The following is a 16,727-nucleotide window of genomic DNA, read 5'->3' as shown; positions in this document are numbered from 1 at the left end:
ATGTAATCCATAGAAAAAACAGTATTCTTCAATACTAATTATTGAAATCCCTTTACTGTGAACACCGTTTCATCAATCTTAAAAAAGTAACAGAACAGAGTTCTGCTGTCACTGGAAAGTTTCTAAACACAGGAAGAGCTAATTTTACCAAAGAAAGACAAAGTGGTAACTTGCAGAAGACTTAGAGAAGATTTTTACCCAGGCTTTGCATTATAATAAACTGTCTATGATAATATGCAAAAAAAATCCTTTTGAAACAGCATGCTGGAAGCAGTGGCTGTCAGGAACTGTAAGTGATAACTCACCCCTCTACCGCTGGTACCTAACAGGCAAGAAATTGGATATTAAATGTGGTCAGGTAGCTTTAATATCCCAGCAGTATTTCTTTTGTCAAAACGATCTGATAACAGTGAAGATTCATACTTTAAGCTAAGTTGGGTGCTTCATCTCTCAGCAAATTCAATGCAGAATGACAGATTCTGCTGAAGGAGGATTTGAAGGACCAAAGCTATGAGCCTCTCTCTCTGTGACTCTGTGTGGAGCTTAGTTTCACTGTAATAGTCACATATGTTGGAAATTGTCAGTCAGACCTTTCCTTCACATCCACAAAACTAAAATCACATATTTCTGATTGAGAGACAAAAGATCCCAACTAAGGTTAGCGCTTCTTCTATGAACTATAAGCATTAGATAGTCCTAATGTATATCATTCTGAAGTCTGTGAAATGGGAAACATATTAGACTATAATACACGCATTAACACTGACAGGCATGTAGACAATAACTTTAAAAAAAACTTCCATTTGTCAGATTATCAATAAACAAAGTATTTCATTTAACACAATGGAATTTACATTATGGTTTCCTTTTATGTTTAGTCTCTGAAGCACAAATGAAATTTCAGGCAGCTGCTTTGTCTGCCCAGTACATTTCCCAACCTCCTTTAATATTTTTATATTCACTGGTTCTAAGATTTCTTTCTTCTTCGATTTTATTTTATAATCCAGGATGCAATTACTTCTCAGCTGATGCTGCAACTCTCTGAAGAGAGCAATCCCTCTTTGTAAGTCTAGCTGAGGCCAAAAATAGCTCTGTAAACTTCTGACAGGCTGAACTTAGCCAAGTGAAATGTTTTAACATTTTCTCAACTTAATGAACAGTCTTATTTATAATGTGGACAACTTTACTGTCATTATATGCAGACTGCTGAATAGATTATGGAATGCATTTGTTTGGGAAAAACTGATATTAAGAAATAAAATTCAATTGTCTTATATACTGTAAACAATTTTAAGAATAAATATTTCTTGCTCATTTGAAATAAAGCAGCGGCTTTATGGCAACATAGATAACTATAAAAACACCTGAAGAATCACAATGACAAATAACTAACCTCTCAATAATGAAAATTTGCAATATGCAAAAATTACCATTACAAAACTCTATAAGCAGTTTAAATATTACTGTTAATGTAACACTGGAAATAACTATGTAGACTAAATAGCTACAGAGACCTTTAGTACTTATAGTAGAGGGGAAAGGTTAAAAGTACAAAATAAAAAGTCTAACAGAAAAAAAAGCGTGGGTTAACAATTGCTTACCCTCTTTTCTGCTACCTCATCCTCTCCTGTAGACTCTTTGCCATCATGTTCATCTCTCAGGGCTGGCATATGCTTTTTGTGTGCTGGCTCTCTGTTTAAGGTTGTATATCCTATGTGTTCATAAATTGGATTAATTGTCATCTTGGAAATGTATTCAGCTGCCTTCGTTTCAATATAAAGAGTAATCAATCCATCTGTCACCAGGTCATGGATGGACTCAAAACGTTTCTCCCCAACAAAGTGTTTTCCATCGTAGTAGAGTCTGAAGTTTCTGGTTTGACTTCCAAATCTGCCTCAATGAAATGGGAAAGTTGGTTTTTTTAAAGAACAGTAAGCAGAATAAATAAGAGTAAGCAAGCCTTTGCAAACAATTAAAAACACTTTATCACTTAAAGCTGTGACTACGCTCTGTGTCTGGTCCGGCCGAGCTGGGGAACTACTACTTAGCACAGATAGGAAGGAGAGATCAACAACTGCAGATAGCCAAAACAGTTACTGTCCCTGAAGGAGCTGTTTGTTCTTGTGTGCTTTTAGCCTTCCCATTATCTATGGAAAAACTGAAAAATTACTTCACACTCTTTATGGCTTTTTTTAGTACTTCACTACTTTATCACTGTAGTCAATTTGCTTGGCTCTGATATGAAGAGTTCTCATAATAGAGTCCTCTATTACAGCTGATCAATACAGAGTTTTGATGCTGTCTCAGACCTCTGCTCCCCTGCTTGCCTGCAGGAAGAGGCCATTCAAGGTTCAGCCGAGCTCCAGTGCCAACAATTACACTGAAGCAGAACTGCTGCCAGAGCCAGAGCAGCACAGGACAAAATGGCACAAGGGCAAGCATTTTTTATTCCTGGCCAAAGGCCCAGGACTAACTCTTCAAGCTTTGTACAAAAGTCCTTCTGTGTTATGCTTGTTGAGTCCCAAGCTTCAAGCAAATCTTTGTAATATAGAGGATACATAACACGAAGGCTATCCAACAGCAGCCATTCTGCATCAGGATGAAACAGCATTTTGACACATGCTCTCAGAACCATAAGAATGCTGAATTTACCTGAACAGTAGCATATTTTTAAAAACTGCACTTAGAATCTGCAACCATTTTCTGCCTCAAAGCAGTCAAAACATGTGGAAACACACTGGTGTTTGCACTTGGCAACATTTCCTGAGGAGAAGATGGAGGCAAGAAGCTGCTTTCACAGCTCACTCCAGTGTTGTTCCTTGGTCAGACAGCAGCAAGGGTACTGTGCCCACCTATGAGCCAAATAAGTACTAAGAATTAAATCTGAAAGGATGGATTGGTTTCACCTTACAATGAAATGCTTCATTGGAGATGTTAAGGAACACAGTAAATAATGATACTCTGCTGAAGTGGCTCCTCTTCTCAGTGGGGCCTCAACAAACAGGGGAAAGCATAATTTTAGACCTTGCCTCAGGTGAAATATTGCATTCTTCTTGCAAATATGGACAAAAACGATACAGTTCTGGAATCTGTATTTTTTTTCTCTGTTCTACATCAAAATGCCAAACCTTCCTAGTCAGACAGTAACTGCAACTTCATAAGCTGCTATTTCTACATAACACCCAAATGTAAATGGAATTTGCATCCTGCTCAGTAAGGAAAGAGGATGCAACATGTAGGAACTACATGAGCATTTTCCTGCAGATTAACTGGTACTTCCATGCATATTTTTATGCCACACAAACTAAAAGCTCATTGAATTAAATGTGAGAAATGACAAAATTGCAGAAATACATTTTTCCCAAAGCTAATTTCATTACAAGATACAGTTCTGAGTGAGTACAAGTCATCCAGAAAGCAGAAAGATAATGTCCTAAGTGATAGCACAAGGGGTGGATGTATTCAGACTTCAGGGCACCTTCATACTCAACAAGGAGTATGGCAAACAAGCTTTGACTATGAGATGTCCTCTTTATACACCCCTGACTGTCAGAGAACACATGAGCCAAGAGTGCTCAGCACTTTGCAGTGCCAAAGTGAGCAACCTTCACTGTCATCTGCTCAGGTCAGTGGGACAATGCACATTGAGCACACACAGGCACCTTGATGGTTCTCACTTCTTCAGGACAATCAAGTAAGTTAGGAAGTGAAGAATAATGGCCCTAAATGACAATATACATTAGAATTACTTATATTATGAGATGCAGGTGAACTGCTGCTCCAATCAGTAACATCTGCTCTGACTACTTAAAGCAGAGTTCTAAGCAAGTTGGAGGTCACTCATTGGTCTTAGTTTTCTAGAAGAAAAAGTATTACACTAATTTTATCAAGAGAGGATAAGGCACAGAAAACAATCACAAGGCCTATTACTAAGTACATACAGTGTCTTGGTTTTAGCAACATCCCCCAGAGTCTAAAACCAGTCTTGTCTGGTTCTGAAGAACAAGATGACCAATGCAGAAAACAAACAGAACTTCTTAAAAGATTGTCTTTCCACAGGGTCTGAAGGTGCACCCTCCTGCCCCAGGTATGATTCACTGAGCAGCCCCTTTGCTATAAATCTGTTCAGACTGCTGCATGCTGCACATGAAGTGTGTCATTGAGAGATACCATAAGAACAGAGTTTCCAATAGATGAATGGTTTGCCTTTATGTAATTTCCCACTTGTTCTAAATCAATTTTTTTTCTCTATTCTTTTCTAATTGGATATATTGTGGAGAAAGGTACTGGCTTTCAAAGAGAATCCTACTAGTAACAAGGAGATAAACCCCCAAAATCCCCACAAATCAATGAAACACCAGTGTTTTACAAAGACTGGTACTATCAATAACTCGTCTTAGAATTCTGTTTTATTTCTTTCAAACTCATTTAAATTTTTTCCTGACCACATAATGACACGATTTTTATCAAATTACAATATAAAAACAAACATGCATGTTCAACTGAAAACTATTAATAAAGATTTAATCTCCAGTCTTCAGTCCTACTTACAGCTATGGTTTAAATTTTTCCATTAGCAAGACCATTTCTTTATGTTTACTTTCTGTAACATTCCTGCAGCCTAGTTAATTATACATCACCGTGGCAACTAAGTAGAGCCAAGATTTGATATTTCAACTTCCTGATGCTCTCCTCCTCAAGGCAAGTACTAGTACCAGCTGTTTTTTGTTTAATAAGTAGAAAGTGGGACACAGATAAAGTATGTTCTCTTTTGGTTTATACAGGGGAACATTAGATGTTTTTCCAAGAAAAAGAATTAGACCTCTGACATGTCAAACAGCCTCATTGCTTCCACTGTGCATTTGCTTGCAAGCAGCAGGACTACAGATGAAAGACTTTTTTATTCCAAGTTGTCTAAAAAGCTATCACTGTCTAGCTCCTTTGGTTGCCAGTGGGGCAGAGTAGATAACATGGGAAAATCTATTAAATGGTAGAGCAAATGTAGCTGGTAATAAAGGGTAATAAAGAACTGAGGGGTTGAATTAGGTATCACACCATGAGAGACAGGCCTCAGAATCAGCCAGCTACCTGTATGCAGCATTCAGTAAAGAAACAAAAGGAAGAAGTGAAGGACTGAGAGCACAGGCACACTTTCTTACCATTTGAGAAGATTAATTTTATAGTCCACATACAGAATTGTACAGTAGCTATTCACCACTTTCACAGGCTATTTTATGATGAGAAGACTTTCTAGACCCAGGCATTGTTTAGAATGCATAGCTGTAACCAAATGACAAATTAATATCCCTCAGGACTATTTGTGTCCTCCTTAGTTTCAAGCAACTTCATACACAGAACTGGGAAAATTTAAGTCGAGCCTAAAGGTCACTTGGACTCCATCTTCCCTTGGAAAAAGAGTCTTAATGTGCTTTGCAGCCAGAAGGCAGAAGTCTTTCTTAAAATTGGGTGCCAGAATTTCAGTTCTATGTTCTGAAACCTCTCAACCAACACTTATGACTAGAGTCTTGTCACTCCATAAAAAGCCACAGGAATATGAGGAATCTTGCAATCATGAATGTCTCTTAATCATGCTGTATTCTTGGGAGTGAAAACAAATTATTCCACAGACCCTCTTTTGGCCCATTTCCTTGCCAAAGGAAGACAAGTCTAGCAAGCAGCCAAAACCTCTTCTACACAATTATCCCTGAAGGTCTCCAGCTCCTGAAAGCAGCTAATTTTTTTTTTTCTTTTATATTCATTGGCAACAACATTTCTGATGATGGCCAGGCAACTGCAGAACTTGCCAACTTCCCAGATTACCTGCCTGACAAATAACATAGCTCTCAAAACCTGAGCAGTGTTTTACAATAACACAATATGTATAAAGGAAATGAAATGAATTAGGGGTTGATACAAATGGAAACAAAAAGTCCTTGCTGATACAACTGGGAAGGATGGCATAGTACAGTCACTATGGAAGTTTTCCCAAGCCACTTGGAAGGGCAGTACTGGCTAGCTGACTGTAGCTTGATGAACATTAATTTAGTGTAAAGTTATCCCTAAAACTTGGTAATGCCCATGCTGAATGCATGATACTCGAGTTCAGCATGGAAGAAGCATGGCATCCTTCAAAACAGAACACAGATCTTAGACTTGGTACTGCAACATGCCTATCCCCTGCCAATGCAGACACAGCCTTTGACTCCCTCTGTCTAACCTGGATCAAACAAAAAATGTTCAGAGCTTGTATGGTATCACTGATAGCAACTTTCCAGCAGCCTCTCTCAGCTGAGGCTGAAGACATCACTGCCCAAACTTCCTTGTCCAAGGCATAAAGCAATACTTCATAAATAGTGTGCCAACAGCAGGTAGTGAGGAGCAGAGCAGTGGCACTTCCCTGTGCATCAGAAGCACTGTCAGGGACAAACCAACTGCTCTATGGCATCAGCAGTAGGCAATAGTTGCTGAAAACAAGGAAGAAAAAGCCTTATCAGCCCTTGGCTCTGTAACAGAGCATTTCACAAATAAATCTAACAAAATGAGAAAATAATTCCTTTGCTTCAATGTATTATTTTACAATTAACAGCTGATTCTCACCATTTTAAAATTTTGAAAAAATGACAGCTGATCAAGTACTATGTATGGTATTAATATGGAGTAAGACCACCTAATATGTCAGATAAATGTTATTGTTCTTGATCAGTGCTAAGCTTTTGAAAATAATCTGGTTTGAACAGATGCATTGCCCCTTCTTAGTACTGTGCTTGCATGCCTTATTCCATTTAACCTTATATAAATTACTGGGAATGATTTGATGATTGACTCAGAATCAATACCAATGTTTTGGGCAGTGTTTTACTGCCTTTTCTACCTGATGAAAGTTCCATGCTTCCTGGAAATAGACTCACTGTGGTTAGTGGTTAAGACACATTTGAATTTTACACACAGAGGAACATATTAAAAGCCTGGTATCTTCTCTTTACATAAGAGCAATATTGGGAGACCTATGCCAGCTTGCCTGGATAATCTGGAATGTTACTAACTTTCAGATTCTTAACACATAAATAATGTTTACCAAAGTTTTTAAAGAAATGTTCTTCAAGAGTTAATTTTACCATGTGACTTTGCGTTACAGAGAGCTTTTATATTACTTTAAATAGAACTGTGCTTCAATTCATCTAAATTAAGGTATCAACCCTACCACTGTCTGCTTAGCAAACTTCAAAATGTGCATACAAATTCTACTCTATGTAAAACATTTTAATTTTAGGTCATATATGATACTGTTTTTCTGGTATATTTTGAAGTAGAACAACATCAGAAATGTAGCAGGAATTCCACTGCAATTGTGTACTATGGAGAGAAAAGGACTACAGCATAATGCTCAAACATGTTCATCTTTGTTTTACTTAAAACAGCTTTTCCAGCAAGGGCTTAAGTTCACAGAGACAAAGAATGGTTGGAAAGGCACTTTTAAAGGTCATCCAGTCCAATCCCACTGGAATAAGCAGTGACACCTTAACCTGGACCAGGATGCTCAGAGCCCCATCCAATGAATTTTTCCAGGGATGGAATATCTGCTACTTCTCTGGGCAACCTGTTTCAGTGCTTCACCACTCTCATAATAAAAAAAATTCCTTTGTATCTACTCTAAATCAACCCTCTTTTAGTTTAAAAGTTATTCATGACTGTTGTATTTCTCTTTTGCTTCTATAGACTTTCTCACACTAGAAGAAACTTGCTCTTAATTTATCCTACTAAAACAGTGTGGATATTTGAATTCAGTATATCACAGAAACCAGAGTGGAGACATCAAGTGAAAACCCCAAAAAATATTCTTATTGTAAAAAAAGCTTTGCAAGTCCAGAAAGGGTTTTAGGAGACCAGAGTGGAGCAATATTGTTTTTGCTGTTTTTCCTGTCTGTTTGGGGTTTTTCTAAGGTGCAGGGCAGGCTGTTGTTCAAGGTCTCAAGAAAACCCAAATTCACTTAGATTAAAAAAAAAAAAACCTACAGTAAGATTTCTGTTCCAGAGAGATTCTGTCAAATCTGATTTGCCTTAAGCCACTGCTAATTCAAATCTTACAACGCAGGTTTACTTAACTTACTTAAAGGCATTATAGAATTTGCTATTCACTTAGCTTGTTTGCTCAGTGTATTCTGTTTCTAATCTTCTAGTACTCACTCATCACTTCTTTGCAAATAGATATTCACCAATATACTCATCCTGCTCTCTAAATGGTTTTTCCTCAAAGCTGCATTCCTTAACAATAAACAAGCATAATAACACAAAATGAAATGGTTCCTGCATACATAACATGCATTGTTAGAATTCTTGGGGCTACTAACAGTTCATCTATGAAGATTAATAGCCTTTTTTACTATTATCTTCTGTTTTTCCAGAATACAATTTCTTCTTTCATGCAAGTGCAGCAATAAATGGGGCAGATATCAATTTATTACTGAAACTGAGTTAATTTATTCATCTCAAGATATAAAAGAAAAAAATAAGCTTGATTCTCTTTCTAGCAGCTATCAAATCAGGAGGAACCATAGTCATCTCAGCTGAGCTTCACCAAGTATAAAGGAGGGAAAAGGAAAAGGAAAACTGGGCCAGGTACTACTTATTGCTGACAGTTGTTTCAGTGTTAGAATAATTAATAAATGTTTTGATGAAAACAATTATGACATTAAACAACATTTTAAGGCTATTTTGTGTTATCTTGAAAACATGCCTATAAAGCAACCACAGTAACTACAGCTGGTGAAATACAGGATTAAAGGTGTTTCTCCAAATACAAAAATTTCTAAAAATGTATTCCAAAAATATACAAAAGAAAGGCCAATCAAAAGGACTAAGTTAAAGACAGATTTCTACCTAGCATTTTTTAAAAGTAGTAGAGAAAAAGAGGCACTCCAGTAGACCTTGCAGAAGACAGAAGAGATATGTCTGGTTTGACAGGGGAAGAGAGCACAGTGTATATGCACACAATTTAATTATCAACTGATTGCATTACAATTTGATTTTTTCAACTATTATTTCAACTCCAACTGTGCCTAGAAGCTTTAAACCAGGCAGACATTATGCAGCATAAAACCAGCAAAGTCCAACACAGATTCCTGCTCAGGAGCTGTGAACGAGGGTAGTCTGAGAGATGGGGTACAACCTTCAGTCTGTCTAGGCCATTTTTAAGATATCTTAGACTTTTGTACTGAACAAGCATGTGAGACAATATAGAAGAGGAAACATCTCTAATGGAGAAAACAGGCCTGCAGAACTTAATGGCCTAAAGCCAAGCCATATATGAAGCCAAGAAGTGAGCCCAGACCTTCTGAGCTACACCAAGGCACCTGACACAAGCCCAGAGTCTTTGCTGTTCACCAGGTCACAGCAGGAACTGCAGCAAGGGGCAAGGATAGGCATAAAATGAACAAGAGCTGTGTACACTGAGCACAGGCATCTCCTGGACAAGCTCTCCCAAAAAAGTTCACAACATGCTGAAGCAGAGTATTCCTCTGAGAAGTGCTGAACTTAACACGAGCAGGAGAAAGACTGCAGCAAACTGAATTGCCAAAGATAAATTAGACACTCCAGCCAAAAGAAAACAGAGCTGACAACAACAACAGATGGGAAGAGGAGGGAAGGAGAACAGGAACACAGCAAGAAGACATGAACCATAAGGAAAAAAGCATTCTAGTCTGTGGGAGGACCTAGGTAGCCAGTTAATTACTCATTAAGGTTAGTAGCTATTTATTATTATTCTAAATACTTAAATGAAGCCATTTCAGTAGTGCCCAGGTGCACTTACATAAGGCAGATGACAAGCAAGACACCTCAGCTGTTTACTTATAGCTGAACCTTTCATGTTATTGACAAACTAAGAGTAAATTATTTAGTGTGAAATTTTATGTAGGGAAAGAAACTTTTTATACTGAAAATCATTTAAATAGAGGGCAAATTGTTTTACTTGAAGCAGAAAAACAAGCTGCAGAATTTATCACCACCTTTTTCCCTGTTTATTTTTTTTTCTTCCAGTTAGCAACCAAGGAATATTGTATGAATATTTTAGAAAAAATTCTAAAAATTGATTTCAACCCTTGCTACTGCCAATCACTTCATTTAAAAATCAGGTAAAAAATTACACAGAAAGATATGCAAAGTGTAGTCTTTAAAGTGGTCTTTATAATATTTTCCTACCAACTAAAATGATGTCAGAATACTGTTACCATGGTAAAGTGAAGAGATGCAGTTAGCTACTGTTCTGCTGGGCTCCTTCTGACTACTTATAGATCAGCTGTAGATGCAGGATAAACTATGATCAGATTGTGATACATTCATAATTTGAAAAACATAATTCATCTGTTATTGTGTAGAGAGTAGTTTCAAACAATTCTTCTCTTCCCAATTGTTCTCCCATGTCTCAGTATGTACAAGGCTTTCCAGCAGAATGCAGATCAACAGTTCTAATCTCTGAATCCAAGAAGCCTTTTGCAGATGTTGAATTCTACACGTGTAAGTAATCCCATAGCAATCCACACGTGTTCTGGAACAGCACTACACATGTGTCCCAGAAGAGCCCACTGAAAATAAACAGCATCCAGCTACCAAAGCAGTCATCCTCTGAAACTTAAAAGGTTCATTTGCAGCATTATGCTCTAATAGCCTACCAATAAGTTCTCCTTTTAAAATGCCAGTGGCTAGTGTCTTAACAAAATTTCATAATTGAGGGATTGAGAATCCATGTATTTATTTGCACAATACAACTGGTTGACTAAAATAAAGATTACTAATTTTTGACATTCATTTCACCTGAAGAATTCTTTCCTGGTGCTACATAATCTTCAATGTGCCCAAACTCCCAAACATAGAGAAAACATGACTCATAATCATGGCTCACATTATTACCTTTTTTTTAAAAATCATGCTGCAGAACCTTATTTCAATTCATTCTCAGTATCACAACAATAGAATTTGCAGGAAGGGAAACCATGGTAACCAATTAAATGTGCTACAGCAGCTATCTGCTCAAAAGAACATGCAGTACCATCACACTTCAACGCCTACCACAAGTACACTCTCTACCCATTTCCTCTTTATCCTCATCCTAATTATTAAACAAGCTCTCACCACAAAAGGCCACATTGCAAACCATGTCTATTGTTACTGTCATTTGCTATAGGTCTTAACACTGAGTAATGTACTACTCTCTTGCAAATTTAAAAGCAGATCTAATAGCTCCAGAAGTAAATTAGGAATTTTCATTTTTTAAACCTGTTTGGAACATTGAATTAACATTACAGTGTATTTTATACATTTTTATTCTAACAGGGACTTGCTGATATGTATGGACACAGATACATATCTATGATAATTTTCTCATGTTAGTAATTTTTTTAAACCTCAAGATTGCAAAACATTTTCAGTGGCATCCTCTGATTGATTAATTAATTACTAAAGACTGATGAATACATCCATGGTTAAGTACAGGCATTAAATAGTAGGGTGCTGATTTGATCCTCTCAGTTGTGTTTATGCTTCATTCTTCTTTATATGGTATCTGAGCTGACACAATTTTACAAGCCTTCTTAGGCTCTGAACATTAATTTTATTTGAAGGACAGCTCTGAATATTTAGTCAAACTTCTATACTTAAAACAACATTTAAATTATCATTTTCTTTAAGAACATACTTCTACCTCTGTTAGAAATTCTAAAAAAAATATTTTCTGAATAAACTTCACCATCTTCTGTTTCAAATTTAAATTTAAAAGGTAGTCTGCCTTTAAAAAAGTCAGGATGCAAATTAATTGCACAATAATGGATGAAAGTAGACAAAAATAGCTTATCATAAGACTATCAAAATGCAGCTTGTTATATAAGTGGAAAGCAGATTTTACAGTAACTCAACAGCAACTTTAAAAACTGAAAAGTTTTTTTGGGCAAGAGTCACTTTCCCTACCTTACAAAGAAAAAGTGTTAAAAGTCTTCACTTTGAACTCAATTAGCTATTTCACAGTATTGCACTAAGAACATCTGACTGCCTTGCTTAAGCTTGCAAAAAGTATTATTTTTCCTGTCCTATATTTGGTCATTTAAGTGGTGCTAGGCTATGTCTGTAGCTATAGCAGCTCAGGAACAAGATCTTTAGATCTACTAAAGCTAGTTCCATAAAAGCAGCACAGCCTAATGCTTCACAGTGGTCTAAAACTCATTTAGAAGCGTTTAGAGAACAAAGAACTAAAAAAGGTGGTGCACTTCATCTTTAACAGGATGTGCAGTCCTGGCTGGTATGGACACTGAGATTTTGGACATCAGCTACAATAGCTGGTGGAATCAAATGTAACACTGGAAGTGTCCCATGATGATCTGAGGAATTGTCTGGCTTGGCTCCTCAGGACAAATCACAAAAAGCTTGCTCTTCTCCATTTCAGAAAAGATGACTGGAAACATTTCATTACAGAGTCCTCATACCTTGCCACAGGAAGGGATATGATCCTGTTTCACTAAACTGCTCTCCACAACTGGATGCACTGGGCTTTTCAGGATTCCCAGGCACGCTGACACAAGCACAGGAAGAAGACATCTGCCAGAGCTGGGCCATCTGTCTCACTGAATTGCCTGCCTCCCCAGCAGAGCCACCGGCAGCTACAGGAAACAAACCTGGCTCAGTCTCTGCATCAGCTGCTCCTACCCAGAGCTACCACAAGACTTTCATGTCTTGATGAACTGGGATTTCATAATGCAATAGCACTTCATAGGCAGTTTCCAATTTGCCCTAATCAGAACTGACACTGTCAAAGACTAACATATCAGACAACAAACAGTGAGAAAGATTGAGTAGATACACAGAAATACAGAGGGAACCAAGCATTTATGCCAAGAGTTGACAGTACCTTCAATAATCTAAATTTTAGTCAACTTTTTTCCCAGTTTTTTACTAAAATGTGCCTGAAAACTGATGAGAAAACAAGGATATTTAATTTTATGTTTTGTCACTATGTTATTGCAGAATTAGAGCAACTCTAGAGAATTGCTGGGTTAACTTCACAAAATTCTTGGAATCTGTTCTGTGTGCTTTTTTATGTAATAGCTGACCAAGCTTTCTTTCATCCCACACCTTTTAAGGGATGAAACAAAGGTAAAGAAGGAAAAGCAAAAATCATACTGATGTGATCTTAAAGTTAACATGACTGCTTCAGAGAGAGAGTGGCACTTAAACCTAGTATGAAAATACCAAATTGGTTCATACAGCTAGAAGAGAAAGGGTGAAATTAGACACCCTGAACTCAATAGAAGCTTTCTGTTGAACTTGGAAAAGTTTTGCTCATACATACCATCCTACTGACAAACTCCATTTCTGGCCATGGAAATTACATTCTTAAATTCCTGCTGGGATTATTTAAAGTGCAGACGGGGCTATCTTTGCCATCTGGCAGTGTAGTGACCCAAACCCAAGTGATGCTCTCAAAAAATGATAGAGCTACTTAAACTCATCATGGCAATCACAGCAAATTGCTCACAGTCAGGATGCATAGAGAGACTGCAGAAAGGACCTAGCCTTTAAGAGAGGCCACAGTAACAGAAACACAGTCAGTGGGCATTTTGGCTAATGGTTATATTCTGCATTTATAATTCCAAGGAAAGGAAAAACAAAAATGGAGCAAAACTTTCCCTCTAGTCAATGGAAACACAGACTCCTGCTACACTGCCTAGTAGTGACAAAAAAGAAATTCTAGTGGTAAAATTCCAATGTGTGGATGTGTGGAAGACAGAACACCATAATTCACAGAGTTCACCTAAGGTATGAGAATTAACACCCTCATTCTTACACTTTGAAGGTCAACACTAGACAACAGCATTATCTGCTGTGGGAAGGAAATCAGCCACCTAGACACACTGCCCTTGATACACAAGACATTGAGCACTTAAACATAATGAAATGGCTGCAAGATGCTGCAGTTTCAGTTTCTGATTTCTCAAACACCGAATTTCATCAAAATAAATCAATGATAACAACTTTGCTATCATTTGAAACCTTTTCCCAAACTGATCACTAACAACTATCCCACTTTTCTCTGCTTGGTATATAGTTGATTTTACTGTTTTCAAAGGGGTTTTCCAGTGTGAAAGAGATACCATCAAACCTGGGAAAAAAGACATATTTTTACTTGCTAGACTGGAGATGCATTTGAAAAACAACCTGTAGAAATACATCCTACAAGATGCTCAACAGCTTCATCTTAGTCCATAAGCACAGTACCTTCTGCACCATTGGAAGCAGTGGGTGGGAGCCCTGCCTTCAAGACAGGTGTTACAATGACTGATTTCTTTTTAGCTTTAAAAGAATATTTCAAGAGCAGAAGATGATGAAATTGAGTATTATTTTAATAAGAAACATCAAATTTACACTGTTAATGGAAGTCAGTGTAAATGTCAATAATATTTCTTTTTGAAACCTCATTACCACAGAAACAAATATCTATGAAAAGATACTCTTTTTCTCCCTGAAAAACTAATTCATCACAACTTATTATTTCAAGACATTATTATCTTCATTTTAATCTTATTTTACCCATATAAAACTTCCAGTAACTGCATCTTCTCCTCCAATGCTTTTCTGTCCCACTTAGATTTACAACATTGCTAATAATCACCATCTCCCATCTGAGTACTTAGGTGTATAGCACAAGGCAAAATAACCTCCAATATCTTAAAAGTAATTAAGCTACTTAAAACTGTTTTTTATTTGAGATTTTTATTTATAGCTGAGCCACTTGCAGAATGAAGAAGTAGATCTGCAAACACTGTTAGCTAACAGGTGTTGAGACAAAAAAGGCCTTCTAATTTGTTGCCCTCCCATGGAGGGACTAGAGAGAGCTAAGTGCTCTTCAGCATCAGCTACCTAGCCACTGCATGGCAGACTAGTCAGGGCAACATTTTATTTCTTGGTCACCTGCTCTCCCAACATCTGCATGGGGTCACATCTTTATCACAGTGGGAGAAGGACAAAATGAAGCCCCACCAGCAAAACCTCAATTGCTCTTATCCTGATGGTGCAAACAATAAGGAATGTTAGCACTTCAAAAAGGGACAGGGAAGGATAAAGACACCAAATCTATAACTAGGAAAAAAAGTATAATGGTTTAAAAAAAAATAAAAGAATCACAAAGAATTTTATCTTCTGAGGTCAGCAACACAGTAAAATCTTCTGAATATTTTATAAAATTAAAAATGAAATATTAATTACTGACCTTAATGCCAAAGTGTAGGTTCCAGGTTGCCTTTGGCTTTCACGAATGAGATAGCTTCCCTCTGCAACACTTAATAATTGGTCAGCTTCCTCCCTTGAGATCATCCCATGGAATCTAAGGAACAAAAATGTTTTTTGAAACACATGCCTCTCCTCTTTTAAATCACCTTTTGGTCTTCTTTTAAAACATACCAACAATAGTAATTAAAAAAGAAACAAACATAAAAAAATTACTGATTTGCAGGAATCTACAGTTTAAATTAAATTTCCCCTTCTGCCTGTATTTGAAGCTACTTTAAATGGTTTAGAAAGGCTTCTAGGAAAGAATATCTATGACCCAAGTCCATTGTTTTTAAATCTACATCTATCAATTTAACATATGGAAATAAATCTGTTTATCTCCTGCTGGCTTCACATGTTTTGTGCTAATGGCATGCAAGCTAACATTTTAAAGCATTTGAGGATTTTTATGCAATCCCTGAGATTTTAGCAAGTTGCCATAATCTCAGTAATTGCTGATGTAATAACCCAGCAATACTACATGTCTTTTGCCAAAATAAATGTAGGAAAGATCTGCTTTGTTTCTCCACACTAAATTAACCATCTTTGCATTAGCAACCTGAAATAGAAGATATATATTAGATTGAACATATACTGAATTTGGGATCTAAATATATTTTTTTCCTGAACAGAAACAGCTTTTTTTGCAAAGCCAACTGGAGAGGGAGATAGAAAAAGACAATCCCTTGAAAGTACAGAAACATAGGTATGTTTCCTCAGTTAAAGCAGCACCCAGTGATATCCATATCCATCAGAAATTGCAGCTGTAACTTTAGGCAGACAACAGTGACGGCACTGTAATAATGACCTGATGGTGAGACACACTGCTGTAAAACATGCAGAAGAAACAAAGAGCACAGAGTAAACACTTGACACCTTTTCTGTAACTATTATTAACCAATATGTCAGGATAAAATGGGATAAATCACTTTCAGAGATGTTTGTTACTTACTCTCTTCCATAATATTTGGGTCTGTTCTCTACCTAGAAGAAACAACAGAAATTGTAATTTTTCATAACAAGAGAAGCTATACAGTAATTGGACTGTCTACAATATAGTATTAAAACCAGAAAGGGATATAATAGGAAAGTGCAGGCAAAATAATCGACAACAGAATTTCTTCTGCAATTAGAAGACAGGGAAACCAAAGGGAGACCTTCAGAAAACATTGCACTTGTTAAAGTGGATGTGTGTGCTTAAAATAGAGTGAGAAAGGATGAGCCACATGGATCATGTCGACCTCAGGACTCTGCATATACAAACTAATGGCAATAAATATTTGCTTTAGAAACTGCCAGAAAGGGGAAATGAGTTTGCATTATTGTTGAGTGCACTAATACAATGAAACATCTATAAAACTCATAAATTTACAGGTTACCTTCCATCACAGAGCTGTTGGTGCCCCTGCTGAAATAAA

At 37.0% G+C, this 16,727-nt stretch overlaps 1 protein-coding gene across 2 annotated transcripts in view; it reads right to left on the bottom strand.

The window, feature by feature from the left end:
- Positions 1-16,727, bottom strand: part of CHN1 (chimerin 1) — a 90,310-nt gene that overhangs the window by 43,456 nt on the left and 30,127 nt on the right. For both annotated transcript variants that reach the window (XM_056496841.1, XM_056496842.1), the window contains 3 exons: positions 16,262-16,293; positions 15,251-15,364; positions 1,602-1,890 (listed from right to left, as the gene is read on the bottom strand). In XM_056496841.1, the coding sequence (XP_056352816.1) occupies positions 1,602-1,890; positions 15,251-15,364; positions 16,262-16,293 (435 nt within the window). The remainder of the gene's footprint in view (positions 1-1,601; positions 1,891-15,250; positions 15,365-16,261; positions 16,294-16,727) is intronic.

Source organism: Oenanthe melanoleuca, chromosome 7 (assembly GCF_029582105.1).
Source record: "Oenanthe melanoleuca isolate GR-GAL-2019-014 chromosome 7, OMel1.0, whole genome shotgun sequence".
In the NCBI taxonomy this organism is placed as follows: domain Eukaryota; kingdom Metazoa; phylum Chordata; class Aves; order Passeriformes; family Muscicapidae; genus Oenanthe; species Oenanthe melanoleuca.
The sequence above is the reverse complement of the archived record's forward strand: the minus strand, read 5'-3'. Positions and strand labels throughout refer to the sequence as shown.